At 35.5% G+C, this 16,306-nt stretch overlaps 1 protein-coding gene across 1 annotated transcript; it reads left to right on the top strand.

The window, feature by feature from the left end:
- Positions 1–4,635: 4,635 nt before the first annotated feature.
- JMJD6 (Bifunctional arginine demethylase and lysyl-hydroxylase PSR) lies at positions 4,636–16,296 on the top strand. Its single transcript, XM_019046803.2, has 8 exons — positions 4,636–4,854; positions 6,836–7,041; positions 7,957–8,109; positions 8,660–8,856; positions 9,983–10,130; positions 10,755–10,943; positions 11,715–11,877; positions 12,363–16,296. Exons 1-8 carry the CDS (start codon positions 4,776–4,778, stop codon positions 12,407–12,409), a joined length of 1,182 nt encoding a protein of 393 aa, XP_018902348.1. The 5' UTR covers positions 4,636–4,775; the 3' UTR covers positions 12,410–16,296.
- The last annotated feature ends 10 nt before the right edge of the window (positions 16,297–16,306 follow it).

Here is a 16,306-nt window from a genome sequence, read left to right on the forward strand (position 1 = left end):
GATCTGCGACTCCTGTTCGCTCGATTTTTTTAAAACTCGGTGCCAGGTGGCATTTTTTGACGGAAAATCTGATACAACATAGACTAGGCATGTTCCGATGATCGAATCATAATAATAAGTCGAGCGCATAGTACTTAATCGATTTACAATTATCCAATTAATCTCTAATCGATTGTTAGTTTACAATTAAATAGCAATTTGAGATCATGTTAAAACAAGCGGTGAGCATGTTATAGATCGTGCGATATGCGACTCCTGTCTGAAATGGAATAAAAAAAAAACATCCAACATGAATATGTTGGAAAAGCGTGCCGAACAACTTTTTTTTTTTTTTTTTTTTTTTTTTTTTTTTTTTTTATTTTTTTTTTTTTTTTATTGGTATTTTAACAACAATCTACAATATATGTATTCAGTTGACTTTGGATAGGACGCCTCACAATATGATCACTGGCATATTAAAACGGGTGGGGAGGAACTTAGCATTCTAAATTCTCCAGCAGATAGCGCTAGCGGTGGTTCACGAATGAAAAGCCATGACGGCGAGCGGTATGAAGCTAATGCTAATCTTAAACAGCTGGTTCTCAAGGGTTTCCAATCAGCAGTTCATTCAGTTTTTTGGTAAAAGACCATCAGGGCTTGGCAGTATAACGGTTCAAAGACAAAAAAACGGGTCCGAGGAAAACATATTTGGACGGCCCGTTGAATAGCATTGGTTGATCGGTGTGCTGTACTATGGTACATCCGAGTGATTTCAAAAAGCGAGCCCTACTGGCACGCTTAATAAATGCATGAATAATTTAAAAAAAAACAAACAAACAAATAAAACGAACAGATTCATTTCATAACGGTTGAAGAGCGAGCCGATATCGAGGTTTCAGTTAGCCGAGAGTACATCGATTTAAAGCTGAACTTAAAAAGAATAGATACCTCGATTGCAAAGTCGAATAATTTCGAAGGCACCAAGATAGTGTTCTCGGCCACTACCGGCCATCTCCGACTTTTGAATTTTACAATTTTGTATGAAAATTCGATCTCTATGTGAAAAACATCCATTGCCACCAAGGCTGACAAAAAGGAATCAAACAGGTGCCGAGATAGCATCTTAGACCACATCCACTATCTTGAATTTTGAATTATGAAAATGTCAGTTAAAATTCAGGTTATCCGTCAAAAAATACCACGTGGTACTGAGTTTCAAAGAAATTGATCGAACAGGAGTCGCATATCATATGATAAACGCTACCAGTCAAGTTGCCTACGTTAGTGCGCCTTCAATTTCGTCTGATACTGTGCAATACCTCCGTGGTGATATAGTTGCTCGGAGCGCCTTCAAGCGTATCGCCTCGAATTGATGGCAGAAGATCACGATTGCCGCCGTCAATACACTCCTGGACGTTTCTTGAAACTAGGTACAAGGTGGCATTTTTTGACGGAAACCTTGAATTCCAACTCAAATTTTCATAATTTAAAAATCCATTATACTGGATGGGGCCTAAAATCCTATCTTCGAGCCTCCTTGATTCATTTTTGTGAGACTTGCTGGCAGTGGATGTCTTTCACGTAGAGGTCGATTTTTCAGTCAAAGTTTTGAATTTCAAAGCTCCAAGATGGCGGAAGTGGCTTAGAGTGATATCTTGGCACCTTCAAAATTATCCAAAATTGGTAGGTAGCTGTCTTTAAAAGGAATCCTCATCAAAAATCTCGGAAAACAATTGATCTTTTGAATGACTGTCAAAAAGTAAAAATATTTCATTCTCTATGAAATATTTTAATGAAACGTCACTATAAGCCGTAAATTCTTATTAATTTCCAAAAATCGCCACACATTTTTTGGCTTAAAATCATCAATTTTAGTCTGAAGCAACAATTGCAATTTTCAAATTGTCGTTTGCTTTCTTACTCCCGGCGTTTAAGTCTCCAGATCGGGGACGCTACTTCAAGATTAAACTTCCATCGCCCTATACTAAGGCGCAGGGATACAACGATTTGAACTCTCCGGAATGGTGAGGTATAACGCCTCAATTGAAGGCGTTTACGAATCAATTATACAGACTTAAAATTTTTTTGGCAAAACCGATTACTTACTTGTTTACGAATCATATGTATTTACATTACGAGATTTTCAAAACTTTTTTTGAATTATATTGTAGATTTGAGTTCCTTTTATTATTTAGTGAAATTATTCCTGCTTCTTAATTTTTAATTATTCTGTAAAATTTTCTTTTTGCGAAGTACAATCCTGGCTTTAGCGCCCTAAAACTCCGGCCTTACCGGTCGAAACTGCAGTGGCGGCACAGGAAAGCCGAAAATCCAAACAGGGACGCTACTTCAATATTTAGCTTCCATCGCCTTGCTAAGGCGCAGGGATTCAACTACTTGAACTTTCCGGAATACGTGAGGTATGACGCTTCAATTGAAGGCGTTTACGAATCATATGTATTAACATTACGAGATTTTCAAAACTTTTTTCGCTTTATATTGTAGATTTGAGTTCCTTTTATTAATCAGTTAAATTATTCCTGCTTCTTAATTTTTAATTATACTGGTAAAATTTTCTTTTTGCGAAATACAATCCTGGCTTTCGCGCCCTTAAACTCCGGCCTTAAAGGTCGAAACTAAAGTAGCGGCACAGGAAAACCGAAAAACAACGCGAGGACCCTTCTTCAATATAAAACTTCCATCGCCTTGCTAAGGCGCGAGGATACAACTATTTGAACTCTCCGGAACGCGTGAGGTATCAAGCCTTAATTGAAGGCGTTTTCGAATCTTGTTTATTTACATAACGAGATTTTCCAATTTTTTTGCATTATATTGTAGATTTGAGGTCCTTTTTTTATTTTGTTAAAATACTCCTGTTCTTAATTTTTAATTATTCTGCAAAAATTATCTGTTTGCAAAATACAATCCTGGCTTTCGCGCCCTTAAACTACGGCCTTAACGGTTGAAAATACAGTAGCGGCACAGGGAAACCGAAAAACAACGCGGGGACGCTACTTCAATATTAAACTTCCATCGGCTTGCTAAGGCGCAGGTATACAACTATTTGAACTCTCCGGAACGCGTGAGGTATGAAGCCTCAATTGAAGGCGTTTTCGAATCTTCTGTATTTTCATGACGAGACTTTCCATGTTTGTTTGCAATATATTGTCGATTTGAATTCCTTTTATTATTTAGTGGAATTATTCCTGCTTCTTAATTTTTAATTCTTTTGGTAATTTTTTTTTTGCGAAATACAATCCTGGGTTTCGCGCCCTTAAACTACGGCTTTAAGGGTCGAAACTGCAGTGGCGGCACAGGAAAGCCGAAAATCCAAACAGGGACGCTACTTCAATATTTAGCTTCCATCGCCTTGCTAAGGCGCAGGGATTCAACTACTTGAACTTTCCGGAACGCGTGAGGTATTACGCCTTAATTGAAGGCGTTTTCGAAACTTCTGTATTTACATGACGAGATTTTCCAAAGTGTTTTGCATTTTACTGTAGATTTGAGTTCCGTTTATTATTTAGTTAAATTACTCCTAAGTACAATCCTGGCTTTAGCGCCCTTAAACTACGGCCTTAACGGTCAAAACTGCAGTAGCGGCACTCAAAAATCATGGGAAAATGTTGCGTATAAAGCTTGATAATATTTGAAGCATTTTTATAATGATAGTGACAGGTAAAGTTGATGAACCGAGGATTAGACGATAAATTTTCGATTATATATCGACGGTGAAACTACCAAACCACGTATCTCGGTTTGCGACGTCGCAGACTTCCTGTCATACTTTATTTTTTAAATGAAAAACTACTTAACGTCTAGTCTTGAAAATTTCTGTGATTTTTCCTCTTTGTGCGGAGAAAATTCTGTGAAAATTTCAAGGAATGATATTGATTTGGTCGACTTCAAAAAAATAAAATGCGAGCGTAGATTTTTAAACACCGCAAACGAGATACGTGGTTTGGTAGTTTCACCGTCGATATGTTTTTTACCAATAGAGAGGGTTACGAACGTTAGTACTGACACCCCCCCCCCTCCCCATTGCTGATTTTCCAAAATTTAGGTTAGTACTCTCTCCCACCTTGATCGTTAAGTAATCCATGAACGCTGCCTTATACTCGGAAAGTCCACGTTTTTTCACATATCATTAGACTGCAACAGATTCGCAATCTACAATCTTGATTGCAGTACTTATAAGTAATGATAAACTGAGGGCATCTGATCTTCTGTTGCACTCTAAAGTGCGTGAACTTATTTGACATACACTGTATAGTAGTCTCTCTCTTTCCAGTAAGTAATCGAATCGATGAGTCCTCAGTGTTCTGCGCGAGAATTCAATTGGAAATCACAAGTATGTCTTGAATCTTGAAATTCTCCAATGTCCACTTTATCTAGCGAGCAGTTGTTGCAATAGTTTATCTCGGTGGTTTTATGGTTCATTCCATTTTTTAATGGCACCGCATAAACTACATAAAGTAATATTCGGTGAAAAGCGGGCGGTCAAGGGGCTCTCCGCTTTTTTAAAAAAAACCGCCAGTGTTCGAAATGAGAGAAATGAGCATATTGACTGGAGCGCTACCTGGTGAATTCCTTTAGCAACAGGTTGTAATCAGAATTTTTTTATTTTTTTTTCAAATAGAGAAGAAGAAGAATATACACACCTAAATTTCGCAAAATTAGCGAAATCGCGTGCTGTTTGTCACGTACACGCAGAAGTGATATTATTTTGTAATTTTTCTTTAGATTTTTTGACCGGTGTAAGCTTTCTATTTTAACTTTAAGTTGTTTGTTAAAGTATGGTGAACAATCCTGATTCTGTTTTACATTCTAGAGCAAGAAAAAGAATCAAAGCAACCAAGAGGAAAGCTAGACCAGGCAAGTCATTATCTTTTACTCGTGAAACCGGCCCCATACTCTTATGACAGCTCGCATGAGTCTTCAGACTGCTTTTAATCGAATCTTTACAATTACTTGTGAGCTGAAGTGATCCTTAGGTTATGTTCAGCACTAACAAGTACTTACTTTAACTTTTACACTATTCGCACTTCGTACATCGCAAGGTCTTTCAAGGCCCCTGAAGCCTTGGCAGACTAGAATGTATGTTCGTTTTGTTTTGTATGTCTCCAATGTGTAAAGTTTTTCTTGCATTTCATTTGGAGGCGCATGCTACACGAGGTTTCGATGATTTCTTTTTGGTCTGGAACCGTGTTATTTGCGCATACATAGCTGTACAGTAAACTTGTGATATAATTCGAAATATTATTACAGAACATTCCTACCCCTCAGACTTGAACAGTGAGATAATTTTATTGAATAATGTAGATTATTAGAGTTGTCGAGCAAGTCAAAACCCAAACTGAAATACCTGAATATCGTGGGCATGAGCCGTCGAAAGTACACTCAATTGTACACACAGTCTCTTTCATCTACTTAGGTTCTTGACTGCATTAGATTTGCATCAAGGGGCAATCCCAGCTCATCAGAATTGAAGCAAAGTGGCTCTATTTAAAAGCCAATTCAAGAGGTTCCGCATTCTGATCTACCACACTCTCAACAATTCTTCATTTGACTCATAAAACTCTGTTGGTATCGGATGACGTAAGTGAAAGTAGCATGAACAAATGCACTTTGGTATGAGGATATCTCCCTCCTTATTTTGCTGAAGTTTTGACTAATTCATGGCTGTTTCAAGGGTTAGAGTTGTAATTTGGTTGAAAAACTAGCAATGAAGTTTTCCTCTAAATTTTTTGAGGTTATTATCTGTCCTTGATTAGCATTTAATGGGGTTGAAAACTGTCTTTCTACTTCCTTAATTAAGTGCTCTTCTTTGGTGTAGAAAGTTACTGATTAGTCTCTGCTTTAGGTGTAGTTAATCATGTCTAGATTAAATTTTGGTATCCAGTTTTAGAAATGCCACCAACCAATTCAATAGCTGAGCACTTCTCTCTCTGGATACTGCAGTTTGATGGCCTCGCTTTCAGCAGATAAACTTTGTCATTTCTACGTCAAGCTGCTAGAATATTTGCACCAAATGTCTCTCTTGATTTACATTTTTCATGTTAAAGGAGCCATATAAAAATGTTTTATTGTTGCGACGAAATTGTGACGAATGTACACAATAAGCTAATAGACTTGAGGTTATGTTTCATTGTTTATGTTGCGAACATCTCACACTGATATGCTAAATATCGTAAGAGTGATGATGCCACTAGTCTGTTTTAGGTCAGATAGATGTATAAAAATGATTGGGCTGTCATCTCTGTCATCGGTTTGACCCATCTGGTCAGGAGCTGCTTCCACCCCCAAGTGAAGATGATTATTTCTGTCCTCCGCTAAATCACCCTGTATCTAGATTCTAAGTCAAGTCACAAGAATCCTATGATCTCTAGTCCTTTAGAAAAGCAGATGATATTGAATAATGAGCAGACCTGAAATTTCATCTTTCATTATTGCTCAATATCTAGAAACCTTGACTCAAATGATAGCACCAGAGAATTAAATTGTTTAGGTCCTGCAAGCTCATGAGCTCCAGAATATTCTAGAATTTGTCATGGAAAATAGCTCCAAATCCATTTCTGAAGATCTGAACTCATGGTCCAAGAGAACCCAGTACCTCCATACTACTTAACTGAGGTATCGAAAACATGTTCTGTAAGACTAAAATTATTGGTTGTTTTTATTTGGATACTAGGTTCACTCTATTATATCCGCATGTAGATTTTAAGGCAGTGTCAAAAGCTGAAAATGTTGTAATTCTTTTACTATCGTCAGTCTTAATTCTGGGAGGGGCTGCTAGTGGAAGGCTGATATTTCTTAAATTTTTTTAACTGAGTTTAATTTGTTTTTCTGTATATAGAGTTGAACGACAAAGGAGCATGGTATCAACTAGGATATGCCAACAGATTTGATAATTTCACTAAAGTGAAAGATAATGTTGAGAGAATCCATGTAAAAGACGTTTCACCACAAGCATTTATTGAGAAATATGAAAAGCCCTACAAACCTGTTGTTATTCAAGGAATTCAAGAAAATTGGGATGCACACCAAAAATGGACACTGGAAGTAAGTATGAATCTTGATATACTCTCCGTTTCCCTCACCTTCTGCACTGTATTTTTTGTTCCTGCTGATGACTTGAGAACTGGGTCGTGTAACTGCAAGGTAAACTAGGAACCGTGTAAAAATTTGTAAAAAAGGAGGTGAATTGGTACTGTATGTTAAAAATTTGCCTCAGATCGCTTGGAACAGGAATTTTATATCACATGGTAAAAGTGTGTAGGTAAAGAGCTGTGCTGTTTGTATTCTTCCAAGCAAATTGCATGTCTTGTTTTGTAATGTTGCAAACTTCCTGTCACTCTTCACTTTTTTATAACCAATATATTTTCTTGCTGAACTCGAAAATTTGCCCAACTGATTATCTTCTGTCATAAAATATTGTATGAGAGTTCACCATAAAAAAAGGGAGAAAAAAAAAGAAGAACTGGTGCGAAAAAATAACAGAACCAAAACCAGCGCAATTAGTATATGATGTTAAAATAATCTTAAAGCGAGGTTATGAAAAAGGAAAGTACATTTAGTTCTGATCAGAATCGCCAAAAATCAGAAGAATAACTCGAGCATTCCTTACTTTAATGTACTCCTGCGTAATGTAAGAAAGTTTGAGTTCTCTCTTAATTTTTAGCGATGTTGATCTTAACTAGTGTATGATGTTTTAAATGTAAGCCTTATCTGGGAGACAAATCTTATTGAATCCAGGTATTAATTTTTTGTTTTTTTGTTGGTTATGTCTCACCTTAAGTTTGCTTGCACTGCAATGCTCATCGTCTGAATCCTGTTCTTGCAAGCCAATGTGATACATGAATCAATGGAAACAAATAGGCTTCCCAGTGTTATATTTTTCTGATAATAATAGCTGTAATGCTGTGATGATAATAGTTTCCCATGATGTTCCATAATGTTCTCTTTGATATTTTTCAGAGACTAGGCAAAAAGTACAGGAATCAAAAATTCAAGTGCGGTGAAGATAATCAAGGTTATAGTGTTAAAATGAAGATGAAATATTTTGTGAAGTATATGAATGCTAATTGTGATGACAGTCCATTGTACATATTTGACAGCAGTTTTGGAGAGGTGCGTACATATTAGTATCATATCCGAGTACTAAGAGAGTTGGACGTTGTGATCATTATTCCTCCAATTTTTCACACAGTTTTGCTTGCAGTCTAATATAAAATGTCTGAAAATTTCAAAAGAATTTTTTTTTTTTTTTTAACTCAGAAGAAGGGACACTTCTGGTGTAAGCATCACTGATGGGCCTCAGGCCAAAGTCAGTAATACACACTAACTTGCTTGAATAAAAAAAAAAGAAAAAGTAAGATTTTTTTTTTTAAAATTAAAAGAATATATTCTTAACTTTCCTTAAAAATACGTAATCTATCTGGAAAAATTTGGCAACTCTCAAATGTTCATACAGCATCCTTCGTAAACACGGCAGAAATACTTACCGCTTTTTATGTTGAGAGCTTCAGGTAAAACTCCAGGTTTATTTCCACTCTCCTGAGGAGTTCGTAACGTCAAAAAATGTGACCAACAATTAACTAACTAAGCTCCTCTACCATCTTACCCAGGCATTGAAACAAATACTCCAAAGTTGTAACAACTTTGCTTGAATTGTTTGCAGCATCCAAGGCGGAAAAAGCTCTTAGAAGATTATGAAATTCCCATTTATTTTCGAGATGACCTATTCAAATATGCAGGAGAAGAAAAGAGACCTCCCTACCGGTGGTTTGTAATGGGACCAGCCAGGTCTGGAACAGGTATTCATATTGACCCGCTAGGAACAAGTGCATGGAACGCCCTAATCAGTGGTCACAAAAGGTAAGCAGAACCAACTTTACCTTATGAGCGTCCATAGTTATTGAATTTCATTTTTTTAAATGTTTTTTTATTTTAGATGTTTTTTTAGTGTACATCTCTTCCCTGAGAATCTGTGATACTGTATCGATACTCAATCTTTGATCAGTAGTCTAATTTTGCCTCAGTGTGGCCCCAATACTTACTTGCCTAGCCTGTTGTTAAATCCTGCCATTGACATCAACCTATTACTCCCAAAATGTCAGGAAGAAAATCCAGGAAGCTTTTAAATCTTAAATAATAACTTGTGCTTGCAAATTTATTTTGAACATATCTATTTTATAATTGATGAGACTGCCTTAATGCAGTTAGAAGATTGCAAGGGTTAATGGTAGGTTGATATCTATGAAATAGAAGAATCTTCTGCAAAAACAGGGAGAATCTCATAAAAATAGGACACAATTCTGTGCAAAATATGGTAAAGCAGCAGTGAACAAAGTCTTATGTTTTGGGTAAAAGGTTTTTTTTTAGTTTTCAGGGGGAAGTGATCATGATTTTTGGTTGAAGATGGGAAAGTTTGATCAAAGGGGGACCACTCGGAATTTTTTGCACTCCGGGTACAGTCGTACTAGTTTGTAACAAAGCCCAAGAGCAGCTGATTTCAACTTTTTATGCATTTTTTAAACTGAGGAATGCCCTTCTCACACCCAGCAAAAGATAGAAAAACTCTGACTTTTATTTTATTATAATGATAAAAATTAATAAATTCAATAGTTAAAAATTGCAATAAAGATATATATAAACAGACAATAAACGAATTTAAACACCAAAACTCAAAAATTCTTAATAATAAAATCAAGAAAATAGGAAATCAATTAAGACTCAAATTAAAGAAAGATCTATGGGGATCATAAATCTCAAAAAGCCTAGAGATCATAAAAGTAGAAAAATATTATATTAGCCAGAGTTTTTTAAGATTGAAAGGGATGGCACTAATTTTTTGTTTTACTCAGCTTAATTGCATTAATGGTGCATGATGAAGATAGACAGTTAGCCAATAATGGTGCACCCTGAAACAATTTGTGTAGCTTTGAAGAGAACCCATTCACAATTAAAGTATCTCAACTTATTGCGATTGCTGTTGCCCCAGATGGTGCTTGTTCCCAACGCACACTCCGAAGGAATTGATCAAAGTTTCGTCAGCAGAAGGTGGTAAGCAGCGCGATGAAGCCATCACTTGGTTTAGTGTTATTTATCCTCGCACTCAATTAGCATCATGGCCACAAGACTGCAAACCTGTAAGTACATGCATGTAATTATCAATCAGAAGAAAGCTCAACTTTTTTATTAATCGACACACCCATTTGAAACAAAGAAGTACCTTCAACTTGTAGGCACCTGTCGTACCACGGTAACCTTAAACATTGATTCTCTCTAAATATCCTTCTCAATAATTCTAATCAGAAGGCACAGCAATTAAGGCAAGCAAGTCTTAGGGGCAAGTTGGCGACCAAAGGTATCTTGACAATCTGTCGAAGGAAACCCAATGTAATTCTTATGACGAATCCTCACGCAGCCAACTTGCATGCCTTCAGTGCTGTTTCTGAATGGTTACCCTAGGATCATCCAGCAGCCTCAATGGGTATCTGCAGAGAACTTCTTGATTTCTATCTTAGCATAATTATAATTTTCCAGGGATGATATTACGTGTATGATGTTTAAACATATCTTACAAATTATTGTGATTTAACATTCATTAATTTGAAGCTCTTAGGGGAAGATATTGCCCAGGTTTCCATCAAATTCCCTTAATTTTTTGTTTCTCATCAAAAATGAGAAATTCATCCTTAAAATTTTACAATCTTTTGATTTGGAGAAGAATTTTGTGGCCATTTCTCTAGTATCTTGTTTTAATGTTTCAGCTGGAAATCTTACAAGGGCCTGGTGAAACAGTGTTTGTTCCTGGTGGCTGGTGGCACGTTGTTCTCAATCTAGATACGACAATAGCTGTTACTCAGAACTTCTGTAGTCGCACGAATTTCCCAATTGTTTGGCACAAGACACTTCGCGGTCGGCCCAAGTTATCCAAAAAATGGTACCACAAGCTAAAGGTTAGAGTGTATGCCTTTCCATCATTTACAGCTCAGCCAGCTATTATAGCTTTACAGTTAATACAGCTTTCCTGTGCGATTGCACAGAGATTCTGCTGTGTTTAATTTCAAATTATTCTATGTATCTATTCACTTAGTTTCATCCTATTTTTTTATTTACACAGTTTCGAAATGCTTCATTTCTATTTTTACTCAGTTTCATAATATTGTACCTGTTTTTTTTTTTATTTTTAAATCAATTGAAACTTTAATGAATGCATTCAGAGGTTGCTATGTTAAAATAAGTAAATATGCAACTTGCTTATCTTTCTGAATAATGTTTTGGTTCATTACTGAACGGATATTTATCTATTCATGTTTGAACAATTTTCTTATCATCAGTCCTTCAGTTCACAAAGACTATGATATCTTTAATTGCTGCTGAAGTAAGCAAGACATGTGCTAAAAGCACACTCACTGCCTAACAAGAGTACTGAAAACATGAATATTGACGTCTTTAAATCATTGCTTAATTTTTAATTAATCGCTCAACTTTTATTCAAGGTTTTGTATGGTAAGAATGTGGATCATTGATTTACGCAAGTACATTGTTATCAATTTGCATTGAATCACGTATATTGGACTCAATCATAGTATCACAGTATAGCACTGCTAGAAAAAATGAGCAAGTTTTCAAGTTTCCATTTTGCAAAAAATGAACTCTTTGTGAAATGACAACTTGCCACAAATTTCTTTTTCAAAAGGTTATAGCATCATTTCATTTAATTCCAGATTCATGAACCTGACTTGATTGCTGTTGCTGATACTGTAGATCTGAACAAAGACACGGGAGTTGCCTCTGATAGCTCCAGTTGCTCCTCATCCAGTTCAAGTGACTCGGAATCATCGTGTTCCTCGAACGAGTCGCAACAAAATGGGAACAGGCTTAGGAAAGGTAATAACTATTTGAGCATCAATTCTGCTTATTCTTAGTGGAATGAAAGTTTCCTCTCAAATTTGCAAGCCAGAGTTGGGAATATGAACCCTTGGAAATGTCTCTGATAGCATCCCAAGGATTCTAAAATCCTTATCCTGTTGATCTTCAAAAATGTTACTATGTATGCACTACAAGAACATTATCAAAGAGATTTGTTTTATAATGGCTTTTACTTGTGCCAATGAATGTTAACCCTAAATCAGATTTTTCCTTTTTTCAGTCTAACTTGTAGTAACTTGGTGTGTTTCTATCAAATTTGGTCTAATTTACAATATATCAGGAAATTAAACATCAAAGAACCCCAGAATACATCACATTGTATCTCCTCCAAACATCAAGATTCTTCAGTAATTTGAGAGAGAAAAAGAGGAAAACATTCCATTTCACTTTTTGTTCTTGACGTAGATTTATTGGATTTATCTCTTCTTCTTCTATTTTTTCAGGAGCGAAAATTCAACGTCTAGATTCTAATGGCAGCCATGACAGTTAGCCGGCAAAGGAACCTGGTCTGTGTTTTCTTGCTCTAGGAAAAAAAAAGATGACATTGATGGACGCCAGTTGAAATATCTGACCCATGATGTTACCCCACCAAAATCCACATGATCAACATTTTGTAAATTTTTCATCAACTTTGATTCTCTCCTACGTTTTCAACTTGCAATCCTTAAAATAGTTGTTTGTCGAAATGTAGGATGGATCGTTCAATTTTTTATTTTTTCATGGAACAGTATTTTTTGAAAAGTAAGTGACAGCCCTAACTCAACATTATCCAGCACGTTTTTGAACAATTGGGAGCGAAAATCATGACTGGATTGTTCGGCTATAGACTGATGTCTAATACCTACCGTTGTAGTTATCCCTTAATTTTTCTTGACTATAATCCTAGGCATGTAGATGAGAAGTACCTTTCTCAATACTACTCTGCAGCTGTTTAAACTGAGTTTTGAGTTCTCAAAGTTGAATTGTATACAAGGTGTCCCTAATGGAATAGAGGAAAGTATAGGGATTGATTCTTTAGACTAGAACAAGACGACATTGTTCTACACATGACATTTTTTTGTTTGAACCATTATAAAGAAAGATGAGGGGACCCCCCCCCCCCCCCCCCAAGTTTCCCCTAGAGAATCTTTTTTATAATTACTTGAAATTCTAGACGGGGCTGTATTTTTGTGCCATTTATTCATTTCTGGTGATGAAAAGAGTAAAAATGGATAATGTAGGCTTCCTTCAAATGGCGCAAATAAAAAAAGTTGCAGAACAAAATATTATTTTTTAGATTAAAGAATTGATCCCTACAGTTCCGATCATTCAATTTGAGACACCTTGAAAATAGGCGCCTTGTTTTGGAAAAAATGTTTTTCTTGGACGTTGAGCTGATTTTCGAACAGCGGAACTTAACGTATCATACTTAGTCTTCCTGTTAATTATTATATTTTTTCTGGGCAAGCCTTGTCTCTTCAGTTATTGCCATCAAGTTTTTGCCGTTTTCTTTTTCTGCAACTGACTGAAAAGATTCCTTCAATGGTTCTCAACCAGGAGCATAAATATTTTCTCCTAATAGTTCTTCTAAAAAACAAATTGAATTTTCCCCATCGTCAAAATAGCTTTGCACCGTTGGTCTCATCTTTGTGATGATCTTACTGCCAAAATTATCCGTAATAAAAGCATCAAATACCTGGGCAGAAACACTGCCATATCAATTAAAAAATGACTATTTTCGGAGTCTAAATTCCTAATAACCTTCAAAACTTTCTGATGAATTGTTTATATTTTAACCTATAAAAAAAGAAGAAAAAAAATTGTAAGTAAAGTAATGTATAAACTAAAATATGGATGCATTGTCAAACCCAGCAATACCCATCCAAATTTACCCGGTGGCTGCTAAGTGTTGTTGAATTCGAATGGGTTCACTGCATTTCTAAGACGGTTGCCCTGCAAATCGCCCATCAACTCATTGAGGTTTCGGATTGTTGGCGGGCATACTTAGGTCTTTTGATTTGTTTTTGTTTACAAGTATGTTGACTTCAGAACAACATATTGGGCAGCAATCAAGTTGGGTTTAGCAATGCATCTTACAAAAAGCCGGCATGAACGTTCTCGAGTTTTCAGTGTGCAACTGCTTAAATTATGCATGCGTGGGTAATAATTACGTCAGTATTATTGGAGCTAAAAATTTGAAGGAATAAAAAAAGTGGCTAAAAATGAAGAATACGCTTGGCTCGTTGAAATCCCTTTTGCCCTGTGGACCCCACTTAGATTAAGTGTTAATTATTCGATGTGTACTATTACTTTAGTTTGTTTTGTTTTGGAGAAGCGTTTTGTGATCTAGGAGTACGTTAATTTTAAACAATATTTTCTCATTTCTTAGGTTTTCTTTTCAATTACAAGCTAATCTTCGTTAAAAAAAAACCTCTAAATTTAACAACTGAGTGGACAAAACAGAAGTAAAATATGGAGTACATAATAGAAATTCTTTCATTCAACATCAACGCTTTCTTATGAATTAAGGTTTGAAAGTATGTAACCAATACTTTATTTCTTCACTGCGTCATTGAGGTATAAGTGATTGATTGAATTGGCATTTCAATTATTTTATTCTCAGGACAAGACTCACCTCTTCCAAGCCTGTGCTCAGGAATATTTGTGTGCCAATCACACTACAAAAATGTATATTGAATTTTTTTTTTCTTCTTTTTTTTGCACGGTACATAATTTCAATGCAGGATAATTATATGCATTCAAGTGGGCCACTAGACAAGGTATAAACTAGGAAAAACGTCACTTGTTTTTTCTGCAAAATCTTTTGTAGAGAACAACTTACATCACAGGAAGTTTAAAAATCAACTCTGGAATGAGATATGTGCATGTGAATTTAATACAGATCAAGTGGACTATATTTTGCTTTTAGGAATCATAATTTCTGGCTCTTCTTTATAAACACTCATGTGCATAGAGAAACTAATGATACATTTGTTGTTTCTAAACCAATGTTAGTACACTGAACACTTGCGTATTGTTTAGGAGTTGATTGCCAGACTTCGTGTTGTGTGATCCGTTTTCCTCTGGAAATTTTCACAGGGAAACATGTTGCGTGAAGTTTGAATTTATACCTTAACTAGAGGCCTATTATGTTGCAATTATTTCTCAAATGGTTTCAAAACTCAGGGAGTAACTTTGTTTTATCTTTGGAATATTTGCCAGGAATACCAATGAAATATCAAGACTGTTTCTCAGTGAAACTGTTTTTTAAAACGTGTTTAGCACATTCAATGGTGTACCTATTCCCTCATTTTCTTCAAAACAATCTTTTTTGTAAACTTTTACAGGTTTATCAATTGCACTACATTATAAGCTCTTTTTGTAACTCACACCCTGTAATTTAACTCTCAATGAATTAACGAGAGGGATCAGATCTTAGGCATCTCCTACTTTTTAGTACTAATTGTAACTTAATTTAGTGAGCGCAAGTAGATTCTTAAAAATAGCTTCAGTCTAATCATTTTCAGGGTTGCCACAGTGAGGGAAATATCAAGAAAAATGACGAAATCCTGGAAAAACTGTTAAATCACCTTTACATCTTTTCTAGAATATGTTAAGTAACATTCCTAATAACACGTGGATTGCATTTAATGGAGGGCTACTCTCTTGATCACAGTGTTGTAATAATCAGCATCTTCATCTTTATCCAAAAAATATCCTGGCGTGGCAAATAATTTTTGCCTCTCCATCAAAAAATTGTTTATTTTGATGAAAACTAATTTTGTAAATTTTAATATACAATGTACATATATTTAGTATTTTTTTTTTTTTTTTTTTTTTTTTTTGAAGGTGCTGTTTTGAAAACCCTGCAACAGCACTGGTCCCCTTCTGCTAAATAGGATCCAAATGCTGTGTGTTCTTGTTTGGTAAAAGCGTGTTTTCATTATTGCGCACAGTGTCAAAATGTGTCAGGAAAATACTAGCAAATTTCATTTTTTCAAATCTGTGGCAACTCCTCATTTTTAAATTAAAAGAATCGATTGTCAGTTTTACCTACTGATCAGAAATTTTTTATCAGGACTTGTACTTCTTGGACCTAATGATTCACTCACAAGAGGTGGTTTTCCTCCTTTTCCTCTACTATTCTTCATTTTTATTTTTTTAAATTGTCATTGTAAACCCTCTGAGCATCTGGCTCAAATAGCTCAGTTCTATAATAATATGATACGTTCTTATAAGCAACCCTAAAATTCAACTCAAAAGGTTTGGTTCTTCTCAAAAAGAACCTTCATATTATTATGTGTAGCTATAAATGACGCCTCTGTAACAATTTCGATTAATTTTGTCTCCAACCCAAGTTACTGTGTTAAACACTGAATAAAACAGGTTTATATTTTACTTTTCTGCC

Source organism: Bemisia tabaci, chromosome 8 (genome assembly GCF_918797505.1).
Source record: "Bemisia tabaci chromosome 8, PGI_BMITA_v3".
Taxonomy (NCBI): domain Eukaryota; kingdom Metazoa; phylum Arthropoda; class Insecta; order Hemiptera; family Aleyrodidae; genus Bemisia; species Bemisia tabaci.